Below are 26,797 nucleotides of genomic sequence, written 5' to 3'. Positions count from 1 at the left end.
AAAATTCAGGTCATCTTGTAGGTTACCCATCCCTCGTAAACTCAAAGCACCAAAGAGCCAGAGTGACAAAGGAGTGTCAGTGCCTCCTGTGTAGCTGAGGCATGCGATGGCTCAGATCCCCAGTTACCAGCACACTGAGGAGTGGCAGCCCAAGTAGTTCCCCTTGTCTGCCCTGCCCTTCTGTAGGAGGCTGTTTTCCCTGCTCTCAGTAATGCTGAGTAAGATATTAATATCATCTATATTCTTCATGCTCCTCAGCTACTGCAGCTTCTCCTCTGGTGCATTAATGTAAACTGGCTGCTTTGGGCTCGTAACTCAGGGATATGAATTCCTTTGGGCAACAAGCTCTCAAGGAGTTAAGTGCAGATTGCTGATGTTTTTCAGCATTGTCCTCTTAGGCTATATGAGTTCTGTCCCACAGTTAAATAGACAATTCTGGAGAAAAAGGATTGCTCAATCATCTGAAAAAAAAATAAAAAAAAAATTAAAAAGCAGCACAGATTGCTACTTGCTGTTTCTTTCCATATGGAGTTTAAACCAGCAGTTTCTCAGTCAGCCACAAAGTGCAGCTCAGGGCAGGAAAAGCAAGAAAAAGCATATAAAAACTTGCTGTTCTGCTTCTAGACTTGTCTGCCACTATTTGATTAATGCTCTCTTTTCTTCTATGGTTTCAATTCCCTCCCTGCCAACAATAGGACAGGCACCGCCTGGCTCACTTTTGGTCTTCCTGGTTCTCAAGCTGCCTCACATCAAGGTTGCCACATCAGAAGACTCTTTGTGACCTTACCACTATATATGTTTGTTCTTTCTGCTAGAGACCATGGAGTTTGCCACTGGCAGGAGAATGCAGTTAATATCTCCCTCCTGGCCAGATTAGAAGAAGAAGACGTAAGAGTTATCAGTTACGAGGTTCAGAGTTGGGCTTGAATGTGCCTTGGTTCAGTCTGGGAGAGTCACTTGTTAAAATCAGGGCAAGTTGCCCAAGAGCCTGTTTGAAAGAAATGCCCACTGTGGATAAATACACTCTAAATTAACCATAGAGAAGGCTCAAGTTTCCTTACAGATTACCAGCATTCTTTAGATATGAACATGAACAGTAGCCTCATTGGTTTTTTAGAGCAGTGCTGACCGGCAGGGGTGGGGAGAAGAGAAAGCTCTCTTGATGACAAGGTGCAATCCAGAAGACAGAGTGATGTTAGAGGACCCTAGAAGTGACCTGCAGAAATAGCAGCATGTGTCTTTTTTTAACACATGTATTTCTCTGGATTTCTTTGCAGGAAGGCCTTATATCATGAACTTTCTAAAGTTTTCAGTGAGATGTGTGATGTGGATGTTAACCACCTTATGCCTGGGAAAGACTACACAATTGATTTGCAGGCAACCAGCTGCTAAGTCACATGAGGATTGTTGTGACCGAAGTGCAGAACTCAGCACTTGGCCTTGTTGAACTCATGCAATTTGCCTCAACCCAATGATCCAGCCAATCCAGAGCCTTTCTACTCTCAAGTAGACCAACACTCCCACTCAGCTTCGTGTCATTTGCAAACTTACTGAGGGTTCATTCAATTCCCTCATCCAGAGAATTGATCAAAATATTAAACAGAACTGATCCCAATACTGAGCCCTAGGGAATGCCACTTGTGACTGGCCGCCAGCTGGATTTGACTTGGTTCAGAACAGCTCTTTGGGGCCAGCCATCCAGCCAGTTCTTTACCCAGTAAAGAGTACACCCATCCAGGCCATGAGCAGCCAGCTTCTCCAGGAGACTGCTATGAGGAACAGCATCAAAGGATTTACTGAAGTCTAAGTTCACCATTCACAGAATGATCACAGAATCACAGGTTGGTTGTGGTTGGAAGGGACCTCTGGAGATCATCTAGTCCAACCCACCTGCTAAAGCAGGTACACCTAGAGCAGATTGCACAAGAATGTGTTCAGGCAGGTCTTGAATATCACCAGAGGAGACTCCACAGCCTCTCTGGGCAGCCTGTTCCAGTGCTCTGACACCCTGAGAGGAAGGAAGTTTCTCCTTATATTCAGATGTAACCTCCTACGGTTCAGTCTGTGCCTGTTGTGCCTTATCCTATCGTTGGGCACTACTGGAAGGAGTCTAGTCCCATCCTCTTGACATCCACCCTTGAGATATTTATAAACCTTGATGAGATCCCCTCTCAGCCTTCTCTTCTCCAGGCTGAACAGTCCCAGCTTTCTCAATCTCTCCTCATAAGAAGGATGCTCTAGGCCCCTAATGATCTTCGCAGCCCACTGCTGAACTCCCTCCAGTAATTCCTTCTCCTTCTTAAACAGGGGAGTCCAGAACTGGATGCAGTACTCCAGATGTGGCCTCACCAGGGCAGAGTAGAGGGGGAGGAGAACCTCCCTCGACCTGCTGGTCACACTCTTCTTAATGCACCCCAGGATACTGTTTCCCTCATTCACTAAGCAGGTCACCTTGTCATAGAAGTAGGTCAGGTTGGTCAAGCAGGACCTGCCTTTCATAAACCTATGCTGACTTGGCCTGATGACTTGTTTGTGTTGTATATGCCATGTGATGGCACTCAAGATTATATTTTCCATGACTTTCCCTGGCACTGAGGTCCAACTGACAGGCCTTTAATTTTTCAGATCCTCCTTTCGACCCTTCTTGTAGATGGGCATTACATTTGCCAAATTCCAGTCAACTGGGACCTCCCCAGTTAGCCAGGACTGCTGATAAATAACTGAAAGTGGCTTAGTGATCATCCCCACCACCTCTCTCAGCATCGTTGGGTATATCCCAGCTGGCCCCATAGACATGTGTGTCTAAGTGATGTAGCAGGTCACTAACCACTTCCCCTTGGATTATATGGGCTTCATTCTGCTCCTTGTCTCTGTCTTCCAGCTCAGGGGGAGTGTGTATCTGAACCACAACTGGTCTTACTGTTAAAGACTAAGGCAAAGGCCTTAGTCTTTAGTCTTAGTCTTTAGTCTTTAGTCTTTAGTCTTAGTACCTCAGCCTTTCCCTCATCCTCCATCACTATGTTTCCCCTCCACATCCACTAGAGAGTAGATATTCTCCTTCAGCTTTCCTATTGTTGCCAATGTATTTATAGAGGCATTTTTCTTCCCTTTTCCAGCAGTAGCCAGGCTCAACTCTACTTGAGCTTTGGCCCTTCAGCTTTTCTCCCTGCATAGCTTCACTGCATCCTTCTAGTCCTCCTGAGTAGCCTGCCCCTTCTTCCAAGGGTTATAAATTCTCCTTTTATTCCCACATTCCAAATGAAGCTTCCTATTCAGTCAGGCCGGTCTTACTCCCTGCCAGCTTGTCTTTAGGCACATGGGGACAGCCTGCTCTTGAGCCTCTAAGATTTCCTTCTTAAACAGAGACCAATCTTTGTGGACACCTTTACCCTTCAGGACCGTTTCCCAAGGCCAGCCTCCTAAACAGATAAAAGTCTGCCCTTTGGAAGTCCAAAGTAGCAGTTCTGCTGACTGCCCTTTTACTTCACTTGAAGGGAGTTCCCACAACATCTGCCTGGAGGTTACCTGTACCCTCAGAACATCCTTTTGTGCCTTAGTCAAAATCTGAATTTCTCTGTGGTTCTTCAAGTACAAAGTGAAATGGATAAGACTCTTGTCATTGCTTTGATGTTATTCCATGTATTGAAAAAGATGCCCAAGTCATATTTCCTCCTTTGCTCACAGCTTCTAACCCTTTCAGATAGCACTAGGTCCACAGCTACTTCTTGCATTTCTGTTGGGGGCTATGCTTCAAGCATCTCTATGAATGTAAGTTTCCCTCCCTGGTTTTTCTTTTCCCCAAACAGAGTATGTTAAGCTGATCAAACAGCCAGCATAACAGGGAGCATTGTTTTTCACTGTCCCCTACTCCTCCCTGAGCCACATAGTCCTGTGTCTCATGAAGGCAGCTCTGGTACTCATAGAAACCTACACTAGGTCCTTTCAGCTCACTAACCTGCAGGAAATTACTTGGGTTTTTGACATCAAATATTTTTCTATCATCTACTCTGTGAATTGCATAAGCTCCCAGAGTCCACTGAGTGTCAGAGCACTAGTAGAGGAAATGGCAGGACAGAGCAGGTGGCCAAGGAGAAAATGAACCAGTGCACTCAGTGGCCATGTGCTCAAGCACAAGCTATCTCATGTAGGTTTATGCTGCATTATTCCTCTACTGAAGCAGTGCCCACAAAGCCTTCTGCTAGCATAGCCCACGTTCAGAAGCCTATGCCTGTAATTTTGGTGGTCAGATATGATTTGTTTTGGTGAGGGTCATATATTGCTTTTGGTGAAGGTCATATTTGTTTTGGTTGTCATATCTACAGAAGCTGGTTCCATAAGGAAGCCCAGTAGTGAGCTGTTTACCTCAAAAACAAGTGCAACACTCACCTGGCCTTGAGTCACCTCTAGACTGACACCCAACAGTGTACCTGAGAATGACACCTGACATATAAAGGAATGTCTTTCCCTGAGGGCTGCCAAGTCATATTATATGGCATCTTTTTATGATGGCACTCACAGATACGCTTAAGCATGTGGCCTGATCATTAGGATGTGCCTGCTGAAAGCTTCTCTTTTTCTGCAGCCTTTATTTCCTTATTGGAGAACTGTGAGACACCTACTGCTATAGTAGAAGTAGTGACACCAGAAGAAACAGTTGAAAACAATTGCTTCCTTGATGCTATCTTAGAAAGAGAAGTAATGAACTTGAGTAGCACAGATCATTTTTGTCCCTAATCAGAGGCCTTCAACCACAGACATTCATACACTTTTCTTCCCACCACATCATCCACTTTTCTAATCTGCACTTCATCAGTTTGTCCATGACTGTTAAGGGGGACAGTGTCAGAAGCTTTGCTAAAATCCAGATACGCAGCAGTGATGCATCTGTGGCATTTATTAGTAACCTTCATCATCAAACACCAATTTAGACTTTGTGGCTAAATTTCATTGCACGTTTTGTGCAAAGGAAGAAAGAAAACACAACACCATCCAGACAAACAAAATAACTGCTCACAAATCAAGAGAACCGGCTTGTGTATCTTCTTGCCTTTTACCTCTGCCAGTTTGAACTATTGATACACATAAAAGATCTACAAATTCTTCTTTGGTTTATTACAGACCTGATTCTTTCTGTTTTGAACATGCTTTTGTTGGAGAAACACAGCACGGTAAACAGAACTTAGGTTTGCACAACTGGGTACAATCTTACCTTCAGGAAAAGCACAGTCAAATTGACCACCAGGGATATGTTGCTTGGAAGAACAAAACCAGGGTAAGAACAAGCAGGGTGCCTTTGCAAATAAGACAAAAAGACATAAAGCTAAAAGCTGTGGTAATGAGTTAAGGCCTAATGATGAAATCATAGGCCAAATAGCACTTTCTGTCATTTATTTATATACTTAGAAACATTACACAGAGCAAGCCAATGGTTCCTACAGATGTTGAAAATACATGAGAGGTGTTTCAGGCCTGACACAACTAAGAGAACAGACACAGAAGAGCAATAGATAGTTCTGGGAACTGGCTGAAGGAAAGAAGCCAGAGAGTTGTGGTCAACGGGGCAGAGTCTAGTTGGAGGCCTCTATCTAGTGGAGTGCCTCAGGGGTCAGTACTGGGACCAGTATTATTCAATGTATTCATCAATGACTTGGATGAGGGAATAGAGTGCACTGTCAGCAAGTTTGCTGATGACACCAAGCTGGGGAGGAGTGGCTGACACGCCGGAAGGCTGTGCTGCCATCCAGCGAGACCTGGACAGGCTGGAGAGTTAGGCAGGGAAAAATTTAATGAAATATAACAAGGGAAAGTGTAGAGTCCTGCATCTGGGTGGGAACAACTCCAGGTTCCAGTATAGGTTGGGGAATGACCTATTAGAGAGCAGCGTCGGGGAAAGGGACGTGGGAGTCATGGTGGACAGCAGGATGACCATGAGCCAGCACTGTGTCCCTGTGGCCGAGAAGGCCAATGGCATCCTCGGATGTGTATTAGAAGGGGGGTGGTTAGTAGGTCGAGAGAGGTTCTCCTTCCCCTCTACTCTTCCCAGGTGAGATGACGTCAGAAATATTGTGTCCAGTTCTGGGCCCCTCAGTTCAAGAAGGACAGGGAACTGCTGGAGAGAGTCCAGTGCAGGGCAACTAAGATGATTAAGGGAGTGGAACCTCTCCCTTATGAGGAAAGGCTGAGGGAGCTGTGCCTCTTTAGTTTGGAGGAGATGGAGGGGCGATCTCATTAATGTTTATAAATAGATAAAGGGTGAGTGTCACGAGGATGGAGCCAGGCTCTTCTTGGTGACAACCAGTGATAGGATGAGGGGCAATGGCTATAAACTTGAACACAGAAAGTTCCATTTAAATTTGAGAAGAAACTTCTTCACAGTGAGGGTGACAGAGGAACTGGAACAGGCTGCCCAGGGAGGTTGTGGAGTCTCCTTCTCTGGAGACATTCAAAACCCACCTGGACACATTCCTGTGTAACCTCATCTAGGTGTTCCTGCTGCGGCAGGGGGACTGGACCTCTTTCAAGGTCCCTTCCAAACCCTGACACTCTGTGGATTCTATAATAATAGAATCACAGAATAGTTTGGGTTGGAAGGGACCTTCAAATATCATCTAGTGCAACCCCCTTTAAATGAGCAGGGACATTTTCAACTAGATCAGGCTGCTCAGAGCCCCGTCCAGCCTGGCCTGGAATGTCTCCAGGGATGGGGCATCTACCACCTCTCTGGGCAACCTGGGCCAGGGTTTCACCACTCTCATTGCAAAAATTTTCTTCCTTGTGTCTAGCTTGAATATGTCCCTCCTTCAGTTTAAAAACCACTCCCCCTTGTCCTGTCATAACAGGTCCTGCTAAAAAAATCTCTCCTCGTATTTCTCTTAGGCCCCTTTTAAGTACTGGTAGGCTGAAATAAGGTCTTCCTGGAGTGTTATCTAGGCTGAAAAACCCATCTCTCTAAGCCTGTCCCTACAGGAGAGGTGTTCCAGCCCTCTGATCACCTTGGTGGTCTCCTCTGGACCCTCTCCAACAGGTCCATGTCTTTCCTGTGCTGAGGGCTCCAGAGCTGGATACGGGACTCCACATGGGGTCTTACCAGAGCAGAGGGGCAGAATCACCTTCAACTTCCTGGCCATGCTCCTTTTGGTGCAGCCCAAGATACGATTTGCCTTCTGGGCTACAAGCACACATTGCTGGCTCATGTCCAATCTTTCATCCACTAGTATCCCCCTGAGTCCTTCTCCACTGGGCTGCTCTCAATCTCTTCATCCTCCAGCCTGTGTTGACACCGGGGGTTACCCTGACCCAGGTACAGGGCCTTGCACTTGGCCTTGTTGGACTTCATGAGGTTCACTTGGGCCCACTTCTCGAGCTTGTCCAGGTCCCTCTGGATGGCATCCTGACCCTCAGGCATGTCAACTGCACTACTCAGCTTGGTGTCATCTGCAAACTTGCTGAGGCTGCACTTGATCCCACTGTCTATGACATTGATGAAGATATTAAATATTACTGTGCCCAAGATGGACCCATGAGGGACACCACTTCTCACCAGTGTCCATCCACAAATTGTGCCATTGACCACTACTCTCTGGATGCAACCAGCCAGCCAGTTCCTCATCCACCAAACAGTCCACCCATCAAGTCCATACCTCTCTAATTTAGAGAGAAGGATGTTGTGGGGAACCATGTCAAAGGTTTTATACAAGTCCAGATAGACGACATCCATAGCCTTTCCTTTCTCGACTGATGTAGTTACTCCATCGTAGAAGGCCACCAGATAGGTCAGAGGACTTGCCCTTGGTGAAGCCATGCTGGCTGTCTCTTATCACCTTCCTGTCCTCCATGTGCCTTAACACAGCTTCTAGGAGGATCTGTTCCATGATCTTCCCAGGCACAGAGATGAGGCTGACAGGTCAGTAGTTCCTGGGGTCCTCCTTTCTACCCTTTTTCAAAATGGGTGTGATGTTTCCCCTTTCCCAGTCACCAGGGACTTCCCCTGCCTGCCATGATTTCTGAAATATCATGGAGAGTGGCTTGGCAACTACATCAGCCAATTCCCTCAGGACTCCAGGATGCATCTCATTGGGCCCCATAGACTTACGTATGTTCAGTTTTCTCAGGTGGTCATGAACGTGATCTTCATTTATAGTGGGAGGGACTTTGTTCCCTCAGTCCCTGTCTTGCAGTTCATCCACTTGAGAGGTTAGGAAACAGAGCTTGCCAGTGAAGGCTGAGGCAAATAAGTTGTTGAGTACCTCAGCCTTCTCCTCATCCGTTGTTAACAGTTGAGAAGTCTTGCTCATCGAGGCGGGGGGATACACCTTTTTTAACCTTCCTTTTCTGGTTGACATACCTGTAGAAGCCCTTCTTGCTATTCTTTGCATCCCTTACTGAGCCTTGGCCTTCCTGACCCCATCTCTGCACAACCAGGCTGTGTCCCTATACTCTTCCCAGGATACCTGTCCCTGCTTCCTCTGCCTGTTCATTTCCTTCTTGCCCTTTAGCTTGACCAGCAGTTTCCCTATTGACTACTTGATGAGAGGGAAGTTGGCTTTCCTAAAATTGAGGGTCCTGACTTTAGTCTTTGCCTGTTCCACATCCCTCAGGACTGCAAATTCCACGAGCAGCCCAAAATCACTGCAGCCCAGGCTGCCTCCATTTTTGATGTCACCAACTAGCTCACCTGCATTACTGACAATCAGGTGGAGTATTGCATCCCCCCTGGTAGGGCTCTCTATTACTTGGCTCAGGAAGTTATACTCAATGCACTCCAGGAGCCTCCTGGATTGCCTACAGCTCGCCATGCTCTTTTCCAGCAGACATCAGGGTGGTTGAAGTTCCCCAGCAGCACAAGAGCCTGCAAGCAAGATGCCTCCTGTAGCTGGAATAAGAATACTCCATCAACAGTCTCTCCCTGATTGGGTGTCCTGTAGTAGCAATCAATGACAAGGTTTCCTTTGTTGCCTCGGTCTCTGATTCTTACCCATAAGCATTCAACCTGCTCGTGGCTATTCTTCAGAGACAGCTCTCCATGCTCTATTTTTCTCTTGATGTGGAGGGCAACCCCTCCACCCTTCCTTCCTTGCCTGTCCCTTCTGAACAGCCTGTAGCCATTGAGAGCCATATTCTACTCGTGGGATTCGTCCCACTAAATTTCAGTAATGGCCACTAGGTTGTAGTCTTCTAGCAGCATAGTGGCCTTCAGCTCCTCCTGTTTGTTGCCCATGCTGTGTGTATTGCTGTAAAGGCACTTCAGCTGGGCTGTTGGCCATGTCATGTTCTTAGAGAAACAACCATTACTTCCTTTGAAGTATGTAACTGGTGTTTTCCTGTTGGCTTCTATTATTTCAGCACCCCACCTCTCTAACCTTAGCGTCTTCTCCCATAGCCTGTCACAGGCGAGCCTGATATTGTCCCCCTCCCCCATCATGTCTACTTTAAAGCTCTGTCAATGAGCCCAAAGAGATCAAGTGCAAAGACCCTCCTCCTCCTTTGAGAATGGTGAACCCCATCCAACACCAGCAAACCTGGTGCTGTTTACAGCATCCAGTTAACGGAAAGTCCAAAATTGTGGTGGTGACATCAGTCACTGAGCCGTGTATTAATAGACAGAGTCTGTCCTAGGCACCAAAGAACAAGGACACCTCTCCCTGCAGCATCAAGGGCTACTGAAGGACAGCAAGAGAAACCAAATTAAAGTTCTGGTGTGTAATTTCAGCATGCATGACCTGAGGCAGATATCAGAATTGGTATAAAAATCACTGAGATCACTGAGCTGTCACACAGAATACCTCCTCTGTGCGCTAGAAACCAACTCTGTGGAAGGCACTCAGTTTCCTTCAGATTGGAAAACTTCCCTGCAGCAGGTCACATTACAGGCTTTGACTGCTCTTCAGAGTCCTTCTTCATCTGTGCAGATGTGGCAGGGCAGAACTGAGCATACAGCTGAGCCAGCAAAGCCTGGGACGTGATCTCTAGCCTTGCGTCGTGGCTCAGTTTGTTCCATACGTGCACTGCATAGGTGTTCTTAAGGAGATTGTGAAGCTCTGAGGAGCTGATTGCTTCAAATAATTTCTTCCAGTCCTGCCATGGAATGGGATAAAGAGCCTCAGGGGGAAGAGCACTCACTCCTTTGCAGATCAGACCATTCTGGATATTACTGATAGAGCACCACTCCTTGAAAACACGTGTTAGGAGCTGCGGGCCCTGGTGTCCCCAGATCCAGCTTTTGTAGTTATTGACAAAGTCCTGCATGCAAAGTTCCATGAACTCATGCTTGGGTTTGAAGGACAGAAAGGCCCCATTCAGCACATTCTGAGACTCAATACCAAGGGCATTGGTGAGGTTCTTCAAGTTCTTCAGCACAATGAAGTCTGTGTCCAGGTAGATGCCACCAAATTTCCACATGATGGCAATTCTGCAGGCGTCAGACAGGACGGGTAAGAAATAAGGCTCCTTCTGGTGCTCAGGCTGTGAGTACCACTTTGCCAGAGGTGTTCCTGAGAAAAGCTCTGCCAAGTCCAGGGGCCGGATCTCCACGTTGGGGAAGCAGCTCAGCAATGAGAATGCCCAGTGGCTGGGCAATGAGACATTCCCCTTTGCCAGGCCTTTCATGAGCACCACAACCCGTGTCCCAGGGTGTGCCCGGGCCGCCGATTCCACAGAGCACGTGAACAGGTAACTTGGGTTAGTTTGCTCCGAGGTCTCCACAAAAAACACATCCCCTGGGGAAGGAGGGGGCCCACCAGCAATGGTGTGGGGAGGGGAAGTGAAAAACTGTTTACACCTGTTTTGTGTAGACCAGCCATAGAGCTGGCCCTCAGCTTCCTTTCCAGTTCTCTGGTAGAACAGAACAGAGGCAATGAGCAGAAATGAAATGGTGAGGATAAACAGAGCCCCAGGCCTGTGGCTCGGCAGCACTGTGGTCAGTTTTTGCAGGTAGTTGGACATCCTGGGCAGTCTCGCTCCCGTCTGAGCCTGCTCTCCCAGCACAGCCATTGTGATCTGAGGGGGAGGAAAGAAGAAAAAGACATTGACAGGTAAGGCAGCAGACCATGAGCCTTGGGAAAGTGCCACGGTAGAGGAAAACTCTCCTTCCTTCACCCCAACTTAAACTACGCCTTTTAGTCATTTCTGAAACAGTCTTCTGGCTTCTCCATATTGCCACAGGACCTTCAGGTCCCACATCAGAAGCTACTGCCCAACTCTGGATCCCTCTCGTCCAATCACAACAGAAGGACAAGTCTCTCCTCTCAGCATATCGGATACCAAGTCTGATCTTCAGTTCTCTCAATGTTCATTTTCTGTGTATATTATCCATGTAAGTTGTGCTTGCCAATGGGAATGATATGCAGCATTCGACACACAAATGGCACACCTGCATGGTTGTGCACCACAAACTCTGGGAACAGCATATGAGTCCTTATCTAACAGCTTCTAGAATATAGGTCATTCTGAACATGAAACATATGTGCAAAGATCCCTAGGATAAGGAAATAGGAATGCTCCTTCTGAATGTTCCTGGGGCTCTATCAACAGACATTGTGTACAACTGCTGCCCTGATGGGAGTTTTTTTCTTGTGCTGAGAGTTCTTTCTACTGATACACAACTTTCCCCAAAACCAAATGAATACTAAAACCCCAATGCTATCATCAGTTCCTACCAAGAGGCCTCAGTCTCCCAGACTGTTGAACCAGCAGTTGCTGCCTTCTGAAATCAGATGCTCTCCCCACTACAGAGAGCCTAGCTCATTTTCAGTGGCACTGTAGTATAGCAGAATGGATGGACAGTGAGAGGGGAATTGACACAAGGCAGCTTTGATGGCAGATGCAAATGATAAGGACAAGAACTGTCCAGGTAAAGAGAGTTTCAAGGCTGTTTCATAACTTTGCCCTCCTTCCAAGTCCTCACTTCTGCCTCCACTGACAGATGGTGTTGGCTAACCCTACTGTTATCAACCTAGGATACAAAAGACATGCTGGCTGTCACTTGCTCAACTCTGCCACTTGAATCACCTGGTGAAGGATATGCAGTCCTTGCTCCACCCTACCCTACCCTTACTTCTTCTCTTCCTCCTGCAGAAGGGAGGGATGGAGATGAAGAGTTTAGTAACAAGGGAGCAGTAAAAAATAAGTAATTTTAGCTACATTCTCAGCATTAGCATCAGCATTTCTGCCCTTACCTTCCCTGAAGTGAAGGACAGCAGAAGCAACATCTCCTGGATCCACCACTGGGCCCCAAACATCAGTGCGCCAAAGCATGCATAGAAGCAGCAAGGAGGACTGTGGCATTTAGGACAAGAGGCAACAGCTCAATTTGCACCAGGAGAGGTTCAGACAGAACATTAGGAAAAATTTAGTCACTAAGAGAGTTCTAAAGCATTGCAACAGGCTGCCCAGAGAAGTGGTTGAGTCACTGTCCCTGGAGATACTGAAAAGACACATAGATGTGAAGTTTAGGGCCACGGTTTAGTGGTGGACTTGGCACTTTTGGGATTACAGTCGGACTCAATGATCTTAAAAGTCTTTTCAAACCAAAATGATTTTATGATCATAAGATTTATCCTGCCTCTCTCCGCTCCATTTCCAAATCCAAATCCCCATGCTCCAGGACAGACAGCTTCAGGAAACAGCAAAAAGCTTTAATCTCTAACCAAACAGACAGTGAACAGGACAGAAAATCCAGCTGGCACGATGCCATTTGCCTTTCGCCCCACCCCTGGTTACTGAAACTGAACCACGTACTAATCTCTCCGTGTAGCCAGAAAATGACTTTTTAGCTGCACTGGGGGGTTTTCAAATGCAACAGCACGGAGCCACCGCTCTCCACAAGGCACTGGGCTTTGGGGACAGAGGACACGCAGCCAATACACAAATAATCAGCTCTGGATTCCCAGAACATTTTCTTCTCCTGCAGAGAACTGACAGCAAAAAAACCCATTTTGCTTTTTGCATAGCTATCTCCCACTCTCTCCACACCATAGCCTGTTGAATCCCATCAATCATATTTAGCTTGGTATAAGCTCCTCCTACAGAGGAGAAAGCAGGAGAAAGCAGGAGAAAGCAGGTCCAGGCTTAAGGGAACAGAGCGTTTGGCTGAAGAGACAGTACGAAAGCGCAGCTCTAATCTAACAGTGAGCAAGCTGCAGTGTTACATGCGCATTTTCAGTAAGAGAAGGAACTTCCACCGCAAGCACACTTCTATATATTCAGAAGTACATTGTTGCTTTTGTAGCCGATAAGAGGACATTTTTGATGCTGCCTTAGCCAGTCCATTTATTTCACAAAACAAACACAGGAAATCCGTCTCTCTACCTTCCTCCGAAACTGCAAGTGCCATTGCACAGCAATGGCAAATACTACTCACCAGTCCCTGTTTTCAAGACACCACAGAAGTCACTGCTCAGCTGGACCAGGCTTTCAAGAGGTTGGTGTTTCCCACAGCACCTATAACTCTATGAGCTAGCAATTCCTTTTCCTGAAAAGAAATGGTGAGAGATAGACTCTGTACACATGGAGGAAACAGGCAGGTCAAAGTGGATGTGACGTTATACTTTCAGTTCATACAGTGGCTGATAGAAGGTTCCTGCAGCTGTGCTGTGAGGAAACCATCTAATTAGAAATGCACCACCAAAAACTAACAAGCAAACAAGAAAAAAAAAAAAAGGAAATTGAAACCCAATTATTGCTGTATATTAAGCTTTATACTGTGGTGGGAAACCAGTTGCTGTTTTGTCTTCTACTCTTTGCAAACAATCCCCGGTACTCACACTGCTTGGCTGGCTGCCACGAGAACTGAGCTGAGAGATTCATAGAGCTGCCTCCTCCCATCCCAGCACTCCATTCCTGAAGGCTCCTTTGAATGTACACTCTTTTGACCAGTTAATAAACTCATCCATTTGGAAACACTCCCTCTTATGACTAATACTTCTTGCAATGAGGCGTCACTCATTTTATGATTGAGTTCCCCTTGTCCCTGTACTCAATGGCAGCTGACCTTCCCTTACGGAAAACACACTGACATGATCATAAAATACCACCTTCATCCATACAGCCACTAAGTTTAGAACTTAGTGCAGTTCTATTCAGTTGCCTACAACAAATGCCAGGCCTATTACTCTGAAGCTTCCCAAACCCCTCCCCCCTCCCCAAATCCTTCCAAGCGCTGCAGCACCACGGACAGACTCAGGTGATGCCAACACTGGGGAAGCCCTTTGGAGAGCACCTGAAGCTCTTCCCAGCCCTTTCGTCCATGGAGCTCTCCAGGCATCAGGTCAGGCCCCACATAATCACAGAAGGGTTCAGGTTAGAAGGCGCTACTCGAGATCATTTGCACAACCACTCGGCTCAGAGCAGAGTCACCTAGAGTGGGTTGATCAGGACCGTGTCTGGGGACAGAGGCTCCACAGCATTTCTGGGAAAACTGTTGCAGTGTTGTACCACCACCATATTTCAATTTGTGCCCATTGTGTCTCATTCTGTCACTGGATTCCACAGAGACAAGTCTGGCTTATCTTCTTTACCTCATCCACCTCCAATCAGCTGTTTATACACTTTGACAAGACATCTCCCAACCCTGCTCTTCTATGAGAAAAAATTACCAGAGCTCTCTCAGCCTCTCTTCCTATGGCACGTACTCCAGTCTCCTTCTCATCTTACTGGACTTTTGCTGGACTTACTCCAGAATGATCACCAAGTACATTTACTCCATTCATCACAACTCTTTGGGCCTAGCCACCTGACGTTTTTTTACCCTGAAAAGAGTTTCGGTTTGCTTCAAACTGATCTCTGAATTCCCTTTCAATCTCTCATCTCCTACTGAATTTCTCCCTCTCTAGCAGGCTTCCTGTTCCTTCTGCAGTTGGAAAAAGAAAATAACAACTTTGGTAGCCTTAATATATTTTGTTAATTGTTTTTCAAAGAATGTTTTCTATAGCCTAAGGGTGTTTTCCTATTGTTCTTACCAGACTTTATGCACCTACCTCATTTTCCCCCTGCACATAGATTCCACTTTGTGAAGTGTATTTCCTTGTTTGTCTTACCTCTGCCAACACACTGCAGAGCCATGGCAGCTGCTATTTGGCTCCATCATTATACACACATTCAAAGGTCAAGATCTCAGCTTGAGCTGTAATGGCAGGGTGCAGCTGAAGTGACTCCCTCTGTAGTGTTTTCTTCTGGACTACTCCTATTTATCTGAGTTCCAGGCATGGTGGCAAAGAACGTACCAGAGAGACCACAGCCCACTGATGCGGCCTCACCTGGAGCACTGAGTGCAGCTCTGGGTGACACAGGATAAAAAGGACATAAAGCTACTGGAGGGTGTCCAGAGGAGGCCATGAAGTTGGTGAAGGATTTGCAGGGGGAAAACGTATGGGGATCGGCTGAAGCCACTTAGTTTGTTCAGCCTGGTGGAGACTGAGGGGAGACCTCATGGCAGCTACAGCTTCCTCACAAGGGGAGGAGGAAGGGCAGGTGCTGATCTTTTCTCTCTGATGACCAATGACAGAACCCAAGGGAATGGCAGGAAGATGTGCCAGGGGAGGTTTAGGTTGGGCATTAGGAAAAGGTTCTTCCCCCAGAGGGTGTTTGAGCACTGGAACAGGCTCCCCAGGGAGGTGTCACAGCCCCAAGCCTGACAGTGTTCAAGAAGAGACTGGACAAGGCCCTCAGACACATGGTGTGAACTGTGGTTTATCCTGTGCAGGGACAGGAGTTGTGCAGGGACTCAACAATCCTTGTGGGTCCCTTCCAACTCAGGACATTCTATGGTAGTGGTTTCTAGCCCACCGAGATTTCTGTTATTTAGCCCAAAGAGCCCAAAAGGAAGGAACCAGTAGAAGGAGAAATCATGCCTCACTGACCACACACCAGGCCAGGCCTGACAATTGTGCAGCTCCTTCTAAAGAAAGCAGTGAAAAAAACCCCACAGTGTAGTCACAGTGAGAGTAGGGGGTGAAAACAGCATTCGTTTATACCACTGAGTGTGTTGAAGAATGCTTATACACTCAGGAAGGTATGCTGTTTCCCCACAAAGTCTTCGTTCTTTAAGATGCTCAATGTTGGGAGAACCGCAGACTTTCAAAATCTTGAATACCTCCAGGATGTACCATAAGCCGGGCAGAACAAAGAGGCAGCACTACATATATACACACACGTGTGCCCACCACTGCAGGGCTGTTTCCGCAGCTGCTTCATTCCAGAGTAGTTACTTGTGCACAGACCTCACACCCGGCCCAACTCACAGGCAGGTAGCTTTCAATCACAGCAGCACTGGGCTCCGATCAACACCGGACAGCTCAGCTCTAAGCTGTGAACACCCTCCTTAAACCCCCATGGCCATGTTCCCTGAAGGACAGGGAACTGTTTTGTAAAAGTGATGAGCAATTTGTCTTTCTCCTTTTTACCATCAAAGAAGAGACAAATAAACCTGAGACAAACAGTTGCATGCAGAGTCTTTCACATTTTTGACCATTGCCTTGGCTAAACTGAGCAAACGTCACATTGTCTGTGGTTGACCTGGGGCACAGAAGAGACCTCAGACAACTGCAGGTCTAGAAATCATTTGAGTCACGCTCAGAGGACTGATGTTCACAAATGGCATATCCAGACAGAACATGTGGAGAGCATTGTTGTTCCTCTTCTAACGTACTGGGGGTGGAGAGGAGGAGGGGCAGAAGCAACAGGGAGAACACAGGGATAAAAGAGACATTTTTAAAGAAATACTGTCCAGAAAGAGTTTTACAAGATGACTATGTAAGCTACTAAACAAGTTATTTGCTTTGGCAGGGATTGGTTGGGACCACAAAAAGTAGAGAGAAAGTCCCTAACAATATTGTGGTAGCCCTGGGCAGAGGGATGATGGATTTTCTGTAGAGGTGACATTTACCAAGATAAATGCTTGCTAACATGTAAGTATATGATATACCAGATATGTGGAACAACATATACAAAAATACTGACATGCCCCTAATATCGCACATACATTGGATGTTCAACAGACAGCAGACTCCTATCTGCCACTGGTAGTTATTTCCAAAGTAAAAACCCTCTTAAACATAATATGGTGGTACTCAAAGAGATAGGATAAGCTGATGAAGAGAGGGTCCAGAACCCAGGAGAAAAGCAATCCAGTAAAGTTAGGTCAGACCAAGGTAACATGAATGTAGATTATGCTTGAAGTTTGGCAAACACCTCCAGTTCTGTTCTGTGAACTTGCCAACTTGCCCATCCTATTCTCCTGTTCTTTGGGCAACAAGCTCTCAAGGAGTTAAGCGCAGATTGCTTATGCTTTTCAGCATTCTCCTCTTAGGCTACATGAGTTCCATCCCACAGTTAAATAGACAATTCTGGGGGAAAAAGGATTGCTCAATCATCTGGGAAGAAAAAAAAAAAAAAAAAAAAGAAAAAAATAACAACAACAAACAAAAAGGTGCCACAGTTTTCTACTTTCTGTTTCTTTCCATATGGAGTTCTAAACTCCAGCAGTTTCTCAGCCAGCCACAAAGTGCAGTCTGGGGCAGGAAAGGCACATAAAATCTTGCTGTTCTGCATCTAGACTGTTCTCCCATGATTTGATTAATGCCCTCTTTTCTTCTAGGACTTCTACTCCCTCCCTGACAACAACAGGGGAGGTGCCCACCTGGCTCGCTTTTGAGCTTTCTGAGAAGGAGACTCCTTGAGAAGGGGACTCCACAACCTCTTTGGGCAGCCTGTTCCAGTTCTCTGGCACCCTCCAAGTGAAGAAGTTTCTCCTCATTTTCAGATGGAACCTTCTATGTTTCAGCCTGTGCCTGTTGCCCCTCATCCTATTGTTGGGCACCAATGAAAGGAGTCTGATCCCATCGTCCTGACACCCACCCTTGAGATATTTATAAACATTGATGAGATCCCCTTTCAGCCTTCTCTTCTCTAGGCTGAACAGACTCAGTTCTCTCAGTCTCTCTATATAAGAAAGGTGCTCTAGGCCCCTGATCATCCTCGTAGCCCACCACTGGACTCCCTCCAGTAATTGCTTCTCCTTCTTAAACTGGGGAGCCCAGAACTGGACACAGTACTCCAGATGGGGCCTTACCAGGACAGAGTAGAGGGGGAGGAGAACCTCCCTTAACCTGCTGGTCACACTCACTGCACTCCAGGATATCATTAGCCTTCTTGGCCACAAGAGCACATTGTTGACTCATGATCAGCATGTTGTGCACCAGAACTCCCAAGTCCTTCTCTGCAATGCTGCTTTCCAGCAGGTCTGCCCCTAACCTGTACTGGTGCCTGGAGTTATTGCTTCCCAGGTGCAGGACCCTACACTTGCCCTTGTTAAACTTCATCAGGTTCTTCCCCGCCCAGTCCTTCAGCCCGTTCAGGTCTCACTGAATGGAAGCACAGCCTTCTGGTGTGTCAGCCCTTCCACCCAGTTTGGTATCATCAGTAAATTGCTCAGATGCACTCAGTTTCTTCATCCAGGTCACTGATGAACAGGTTGAACAGGACTGGACCTAACTCTGACCCTAGGGGAACTCTACTAACTACAGGCCTCCAACCAGACTCTGCACTGTTGATCACAACCCTCTGAGCTCTGCCATCCAACCAGTTCACGATCTATCTCAGAACTCAAGATGCCTCACATCAAGGCTGCCACGTCAGAAGATTTTTTGTGACTTTACCACTATGTTTGTTTGCTCTTTCTGCTAGAGATCATGGAGTTTGCCACTGGCAGGAGAATGCAGTTAATATCTCCCTCCTGGCCAGACTAGAAGGAGAAGACATAAGAGTTATCAGTTAGGAGGTTCAGAGTTGGGCTTGAAGGTGCCTTGGTTCAGTCTGGGAGAACCACTTGTTAAAATTATGGCAAGTTACTCAAGTGGCTGTTTGAAAGAAATGCCCACTGTGGAAAAATTTCTGCACTTCTTTTCCTGGGAACGTGGTATGCACATGGGATCCTCCTGAATTAAACACCACCATCTTCATTTTTATTTCAGTGCATGGAAAGCTGCAGGAAGGCTTATTAAAAAGAACTCTTGTCAAAATATACTCTAAAATAACCGCAGGGAAGGCTCAAGTTTCCTTACAGGTTACCTGCATTCTTAGGATATGAACATGAACAGTAGGCTCTATGGTTTTTAAAGCAGTGCTGACCAGCTCTCCTCATGACAAGGTACTATGTAGAAAGAGTGATGTTAGAGGACCCTAGAAGTGACCTGCAGGAAGGCAGGAAGGCCTTAAATAATGAACTTTCTAAAGTTTTCAGTGAGATGTGTGATGTGGATGTTAACCACCTTTTGCCTGGGAAAGACTACACAATTGATTTGCAGGCAACCAGCTGCTAAGTTACATGAGGATTTAGGGCAGCATGGAACTGTAGGAAAAGATGTCTGCAAATCCGCTGTCTGCAAACCCGCCATCTGCTAGAGAGTTGCCTATGGTTGGTCAACTCCACAACTGGCATAGGCAGAACTTCCAAATGGCAAAGAATCACTTAGGAGAGGGAACAGTACAGAGAACACATCAATGGTTCACACTGCCTGGACACTGGTTACCAGTGGAGTCTCCCAGGTCTCTGTCTTGAGTCCTATGACATTTAATATCTTTATCAGTGGCCCAGAAGAGGATCTAGACTGCGACCTTTCCGGTTTTGCAGATGACAGCAAACTGTGGCGATGAAGTTGGTGTGATCAAGTGCAGGGCTTCTGTTCAGCTGGACCTCGGCAGGTGGGAGGAAAAGACTAAGGAAGGAACATCATGAAATTCAACAAGGACAAATGCCACCAGAACGGGATGCCCAGAGAAGCTGTGCAATGTCCTCTCTCAAGGTTTTCAAGACCCAGCAAGATGACACCTGGAGCAATGTAGTCTGAGTTCAGTGCTGACCACTCTTTGAACAGGATTAGAGATGTACTGGGCTCCCTTCCATTCAGGATGTTTCTTTATGAGTACGACCACTTGTGCATATGGCCTGGGGACTTGCCACAAGGAGAAGGGGAGATAGGTCACAGGTCATTCTTGGGGGAATAAGGGAGGAATCAGAGGAGTTGCTGGGTGTCTGCTGGAGAGCATGGAATAGCACCGAGGTGTGGGTGAGGAGGGTGTCAGGGTTGCTGCTACCAGTCCCAGGGAACTGTGAAGGAGGAGTGGGTACCAGATTAAACGAGCAGCCATTTTACTCCTCGCCAGCTCAGCATAGTGCAAACATAACTATATGTTGTGGCCACAAATTGCAGCAGGCCACTGAATATCCAGTATCCAATTTTGTACTCACACAAGTGCCCAAACACTTCATTTCAATGTTGCTTCATCCTGTATAATTTTCTGTTGCTGATAAACTTGAAAAAGAGATACCTACATCAGATCAAAATGTATATGGGGAAATCTTCTCCCATATGGATTTTCCATTTCTCACAAGAAGGCTCTAGTTACCCCTTGCCTACCTTAGCAATGTGCTACTCATCTTCTCTTTCCTTGAGAATGCCTTTTTCAGAACAGAAACTTGAAAACTGTCAGTAAAGTCTACTTTCCATTTTGGATGTGCTTATTGGTAACATTGATTGAGGTGCCCTTAAACATGGCCAACCAGAAGTCTGAAAATTTCAGAGCACCTGGATGCCCCAGTTCAAAGCTGGTGGAGCTGCACAGAACTGTCTTTGCACCTCCCTGGCACTGGGGCAATGGCTGGGGCTGTGGTTATGAAGTCAAAAAGAGGAAACAAAGTCTGATACTAAGGAGTGGGGTTGCTTAAGCATGATCACAGAGGTGAGGAGAATTAGACTGGCTAGGCTGGAGAGTAGGGACTTGGGAGAGAAATAACCCCTCTGCTGCACTGCATGGCCTCATATGCAGGGGATCTGTGGGTTACAAATGCACAGAGAAAGAAGGTGCCCCGTTCTCCTTTTTATTTATTTGTGGTGTGGTGGGAGGGAAACTTGGCTCTACATTACTTCTGTTTATAATTTGTGATGTATATAGCATAGTACATGGTTCATGGCCAGCATCTCTGAAAATGAGTCAACAGAGAAATTTCAAGCTCCTACAGTGTTAAAGATTCTGTCAGTTTGGGTTTGGTTATTTTGTGGGGTTTTTTTTTTTTTTTTGGTGTGTGTGTGTGTGTTGTTGTTGTTGTTGTTGTTGTTTATGCCAGCTGTCCTCCTGTAATGTCTTCTCTCATTTTGTAGGAAGGCCAATTCTATCAAAGCATCCTGATAGCATTATGGGTTTTCTTTTCATTCTCATAAAGGCAGACACTGTCTCCTGTAAGGACATCTTTCTTCTTTAATTGTTTTACTCTGGTCTTTCTACTAGGGAAAAGCAGGTGCCACATAGCAATGTGACAGTGCTGTTTAGGACAGCACAGCCAGACACCTATGTCACTAAATAAATGAAGAATGCTTGAAGAGCATAAAAGCTTTTGCAAGTGAGACCCATACTTTGGTTAATGGTGGAAATGACGTGAAGAATCCGTGTTGGTTTTTTGTGTGTTAGCCTAAAACATAACAACATATATAGTGTGGATGTGGTGGGGATCATCATGCTACATGTCATTTGAAGGCAGTTTCCACAACATCTGCCTGGAGGTTACCTGTACCCTCAGAACATCCTTTTATGCCTTAGCCAAAACATTAATATCTCTGTGGTTCTTCCAGTACAAAATGAAACGGTTAAGACTCTTGTCATTGCCTTGATGTTATTTCATGTATTGAAAAAGATGCCAAAGTCATCTTTCCTTGTTTGCTCACAGCTTCTAGGCCTTTCAGATAGCACTAGGTCCACAGCTACTTCTTGCATTTCCATTGGGGGCTATAGCATAGCCCACATACAGAAGCCTATGATTGTAGTTTTGGTGGTCAGATATGATTTGTTTTGGTAGAAGGTCGTCATATCTTCAGCAGCTGGTTCCATAAGGAAGCCCAGTAGTGAGCTGTTTACCTCAAAAACAAGTGCAACACTCACCTGGCCTTGAGTCACCTCTAGGCTGACACCCAACAGTGTACCTGAGAATGACACCTGACATATAAAGGAATGTCTTTCCCTGAGGGCTGCCAAGTCATATTATATGGCATCTTTTTATGATGGCACTCACAGATATGCTTAAGCATGTGGCCTGTTCATTAGGATGTGCCTGCTGAAAGCTTCTCTTTTTCTGCAGCCTTTATTTCCTTATTGGAGAACTGTGAGACACCTACTGCTATAGCAGTAGTGACACCAGAAGAAACAGTTGAAAACAATTGCTTCCTTGATGCTGCTCTCTTAGCAAGAGAAGTCATGAAAGCACCTTTTTTGTCCCTAATCAGAGGCCTTCAACCACAGACATTAATACACTTTTCTTCCCACCACATCATCCACTTTTCTAATCTGCACTTCATCAGTTTGTCCATGACTGTTAAGGGGGACAGTGTCAGAAGCTTTGCTAAAATCCAGATACGCAGCAGTGATGCATCTGTGGCATTTATTAGTAACCTTCATCATCAAACACCAATTTAGACTTTGTGGCTAAATTTCATTGCACGTTTTGTGCAAAGGAAGAAAGAAAACACAACACCATCCAGACAAACAAAATAACTGCTCACAAATCAAGAGAACCGGCTTGTGTATCTTCTTGCCTTTTACCTCTGACAGTTTGAACTATTGATACACATAAAAGACCTACAAATTCTTCTTTGGTTTATTACAGACCTGATTCTTTCTGTTTTGAACATGCTTTTGTTGGAGAAACACAGCATGGTAAACAGAACTTAGGTTTGCACAACTGGGTACAATCTTACCTTCAGGAAAAGCACAGTCAAATTGACCACCAGGGATATGTTGCTTGGAAGAACAAAACCAGGGTAAGAACAAGCAGGGTGCCTTTGCAAATAAGACAAAAAGATATAGAGCTAAAAGCTGTGGTAATGAGTTAAGGCCTAATGATGAAATCATAGGCTCAACTGCTTTGAATCTAATTCGCCCAGCTGTACAGAAGCAGAAGACATACTAGCATGCCCTCAAGTCCATCTTCTTTTTTCACAAAAACTATTTTAAAATGTAGAGCCAGTGTTTACAGAATTGCAATACTGATGGAGCTTGAGATAAATGATCATGTATGCTGCAGAGAGCAGGGAAAAGGCTGTGTTCCAGCTATAGCACACTGGCACAGCAAGGATAACTGAATCTTGCAACACTCTCAAAAATCTCAGGTTCAAAAGTGTGTGTTTCTGGTCACAGCTGTGTTGGAATTTTTTCTGTTGTTTTGCTTCTGCTTTCAGCTGGACAAAGATGACTGAGTTTTGAGCATCCAGTTCAGACGGAATGGCCTGGTCAGGCCAGTTGGAAGCACCTTTATTGGAGTCAGCCCATAGGTCAAATTTGTCCATTACACTGTCATTTTCCTGCTGGCTGAGGAAAGAGCCACATGTGAGACAGTGAAGATAGAGGTATATGAGCTACAGATGGTTGTTTGCTGCCATGGGCACCACATTGGAACAGCATATCTGGTACTCCTCACTATTCCTCAGTGAAGATTAGTAGTTAGAGTGTTCAGGAAAGTTTTTTTTGTCAGGGGGGACATGGGACCAGACGCCAGAATAAGTTAATGTGTTGTTTCATATGACTCATTTTTAGTAGAAAATGGATGACTCACTCCCTTTCAGTTTGCAGTGGTGTGTTTCATCAATAGTGTACCATGGCTCAGTGTCTGACAAACCTGGAAACATACTGCTGCTCATATTAAAGGCTGGATCAAACTTACATCAGCCTTCCTTTTTGCATGGTAACACTGCACTTTTCAGCACATAAAGGAATTCAGGAAAATGACATATTAAAATTTAATTAATTTCAAATGCATCTTAAAATTACAGTGCCCTGGACATGCAGGAAGCATGTTCTGATGTGAGAATGGCCATCAGATCAACAGCAGGTCCACCACTGCATCAGATTTGCCCAGGTTTTTTAAAAGCCACAGCTGGCTTTCTCTCACCTAATGTTAAAAGTCCCTGATACAGACACCTCTGTTCCTATTACAGGCAGTGATGCCTGCAGCCACTTATCTGCTTGTGTAATCAGCATTAGGGTTAGACAAATGCATGACTAGATCCCCGGTGACAATAAGAAGATGTCACTGGAGACACGGGTTCTGATCCTGGGCCTGGTCACTGGTCCTTCTGCAAACATTGGTGTTTGCCTGTGTTCTTCCACAATGTGTTCAGTACTCGAAAGGAAGATAATGATTTTCCTTCTCACACTATTGCAGGAACAGGTAGACACTGAGATCCTCTGAGTGTGTGACAAGGACTTACATGCCACAAAGATTTCTGCAACAATACAAGGATCTTTACCCATGCTGGTAAAAGAACTGCTTTTGTCTATTTGTTTCTCTGAAGAGAAGCAGAAAATCAGCCTATTGCTATGGAATATGAAACAATAGAAAAGATAATTTGAAACAAAGTGTCTTTGGAAAGCAAGAAAATCTTTACACAGAGCCCAGTGGGATTTTAAAACATTTTCCATTTCTTAAGGTCATTTTCATATACTCCCCATATATTTCACCGGCTGTAAGAATCTTTACCACTGGGGGAATTTGGTCCTAAACTCGTCTAAACTGTGTCCTATAGCACTGGCTGGCATTTATTTACATATTTAGAAACATTACACACAGCAAGGAAAGGGTTCCTACAGATGTTGACACTACACAAGAGGCATTTCAGACCTGACACAACAAAGAGAAGAGACATAGTGGAGCAACTGATAGGCACCAGTGAACGAGATCACCCTTCCCTGCAGCATCAAGGGCTATTGAAGGGTAGCAAGAGAGACCAAATCCAACTTCTGGTGTATAATTGCAGCATGTATTATCTGAGGCAGATATTAGAATTAGTATAAAAATCACTGAGATCACTGAGCTGTCACATAGAATACCTCCTCTGTGCGCTAGAAACCAACTCTGTGGAAGGCACTCAGTTTCCTTCAGATTGGAAAACTTCCCTGCAGCAGGTCACATTACAGGCTTTGACTGCTCTTCAGAGTCCTTCTTCATCCGTGCAGATGTGGCAGGGCAGAACTGAGCATACAGCTGAGCCAGCAAAGCCTGGGACGTGATCTCTAGCCTTGCATCGTGGCTCAATTTGTTCCATACGTGCACCGCGTAGGTGTTCTTAAGGAGATTGTGAAGCTCTGAGGAGCTGATTGCTTCAAATAATTTCTTCCAGTCCTGCCATGGAATGGGATAAAGAGCCTCAGGGGGCAGAGCACTCACTCCTTTGCAGATCATGCCATTTTGGATATTACTGATGGAGCACAACTTTTTGAAGACACGTGTTAAGAGTTCTGGGCCCTGGTGTGCCCAGATCCACCCATTGTAGTTGTCCACAAAGTCCTGCATGCAAACTTCCATGAACTCATGCTTGGGTTTGAAGGACATGAAGGCTCCATTCAGTACATCCTGAGACTGGAGCCCAAGGGCATTGGTGAGGTTCTTCAAGTTCTTCAGCACAATGAAGTCTGTGTCCAGGTAGATGCCACCAAATTTCCACATGATGGTAATTCTGCAGGCGTCAGACAGGACGGGTAAGAAATAAGGCTCCTTCTGGTGCTCAGGCTGTGAGTACCACTTTGCCAGAGGTGTTCCTGAGAAAAGCTCTGCCAAGTCCAGGGGCCGGATCTCCACGTTGGGGAAGTTGCTCAGCAATGAGAATGCCCAGTGGCTGGGCAATGAGACATTCCCCTTTGCCAGGCCTTTCATGAGCACCACAACCCGTGTCCCAGGGTGTGCCCGGGCCGCTGACTCCACAGAGCACGTGAACAGGTAACTTGGGTTAATTCGCTCGGAGGTCTCCACAAAAAACACATCCCCTGGGGAAGGAGGGGGCCCACCAGCAATGGTGTGGGGAGGGGAAGTCAAAAACTCTTCAGACCTGTTCTGTGTAGGCGAGCTGTAGAGCTGGCCTTCAGCATCCTTCCCAGTTCTCTGGTAGAACAGAACAGAGGCAATGAGCAGAAATGAAATGGTGAGGATAAACAGAGCCCCAGGCCTGTGGCTCGGCAGCACTGTGGTCAGTTTTTGCAGGTAGTTGGACATCCTGGGCAGTCTCGCTCCCGTCTGAGCCTGCTCTCCCAGCACAGCCATTGTGATCTGAGGGGGAGGAAAGAAGAAAAAGACATTGACAGGTAAGGCAGCAGACCATGAGCCTTGGGAAAGTGCCACGGTAGAGGAAAACTCTCCTTCCTTCACCCCAACTTAAACTACGCCTTTTAGTCATTTCTGAAACAGTCTTCTGGCTTCTCCATATTGCCACAGGACCTTCAGGTCCCACATCAGAAGCTACTGCCCAACTCTGGATCCCTCTCGTCCAATCACAACAGAAGGACAAGTCTCTCCTCTCAGCATATCGGATACCAAGTCTGATCTTCAGTTCTCTCAATGTTCATTTTCTGTGTATATTATCCATGTAAGTTGTGCTTGCCAATGGGAATGATATGCAGCATTCGACACACAAATGGCACACCTGCATGGTTGTGCACCACAAACTCTGGGAACAGCATATGAGTCCTTATCTAACAGCTTCTAGAATATAGGTCATTCTGAACATGAAACATATATGCAAAGATCCCTAGGATAAGGAAATAGGAATGCTCCTTCTGAATGTTCCTGGGGCTCTATCAACAGACATTGTGTACAACTGCTGCCCTGATGGGAGTTTTTTTCTTGTGCTGAGAGTTCTTTCTACTGATACACAACTTTCCCCAAAAACAAATGAATACTAAAACCCCAATGCTATCATCAGTTCCTACCAAGAGGCCTCAGTCTCCCAGACTGTTGAACCAGCAGTTGCTGCCTTCTGAAATCAGA

At 46.0% G+C, this 26,797-nt stretch overlaps 3 protein-coding genes across 3 annotated transcripts; 1 reads left to right on the top strand and 2 right to left on the bottom strand.

The window, feature by feature from the left end:
- Positions 1–106: 106 nt before the first annotated feature.
- On the top strand, positions 107–8,669 carry LOC308039365 (poly(U)-specific endoribonuclease-B-like; the record flags this gene model as incomplete). The annotated part of the gene is made up of 6 exons (XM_080342649.1): positions 107–153; positions 1,278–1,377; positions 4,549–4,708; positions 4,866–4,875; positions 5,119–5,272; positions 8,598–8,669. The coding sequence occupies 6 exons, from the start codon at positions 107–109 to the stop codon at positions 8,667–8,669; spliced, it is 543 nt and encodes a 180-aa protein (XP_080198775.1).
- Positions 8,670–9,858: 1,189 nt separating this feature from the next.
- Positions 9,859–10,956, bottom strand: LOC308048060 (lactosylceramide 4-alpha-galactosyltransferase-like; the record flags this gene model as incomplete). Its single annotated transcript, XM_080356927.1, has 1 exon — positions 9,859–10,956. Exon 1 carries the CDS (start codon positions 10,939–10,941, stop codon positions 9,859–9,861), a length of 1,083 nt encoding a protein of 360 aa, XP_080213053.1. The 5' UTR covers positions 10,942–10,956.
- Positions 10,957–24,943: 13,987 nt separating this feature from the next.
- LOC308053153 (lactosylceramide 4-alpha-galactosyltransferase-like) lies at positions 24,944–26,041 on the bottom strand (the record flags this gene model as incomplete). Its single annotated transcript, XM_080363942.1, has 1 exon — positions 24,944–26,041. Exon 1 carries the CDS (start codon positions 26,024–26,026, stop codon positions 24,944–24,946), a length of 1,083 nt encoding a protein of 360 aa, XP_080220068.1. The 5' UTR covers positions 26,027–26,041.
- Positions 26,042–26,797: the final 756 nt, after the last annotated feature.

This window comes from Nesoenas mayeri, assembly GCF_963082525.1.
Source record: "Nesoenas mayeri genome assembly, chromosome: 1".
In the NCBI taxonomy this organism is placed as follows: domain Eukaryota; kingdom Metazoa; phylum Chordata; class Aves; order Columbiformes; family Columbidae; genus Nesoenas; species Nesoenas mayeri.
This window is presented reverse-complemented; position numbering and strand designations above follow the sequence as displayed.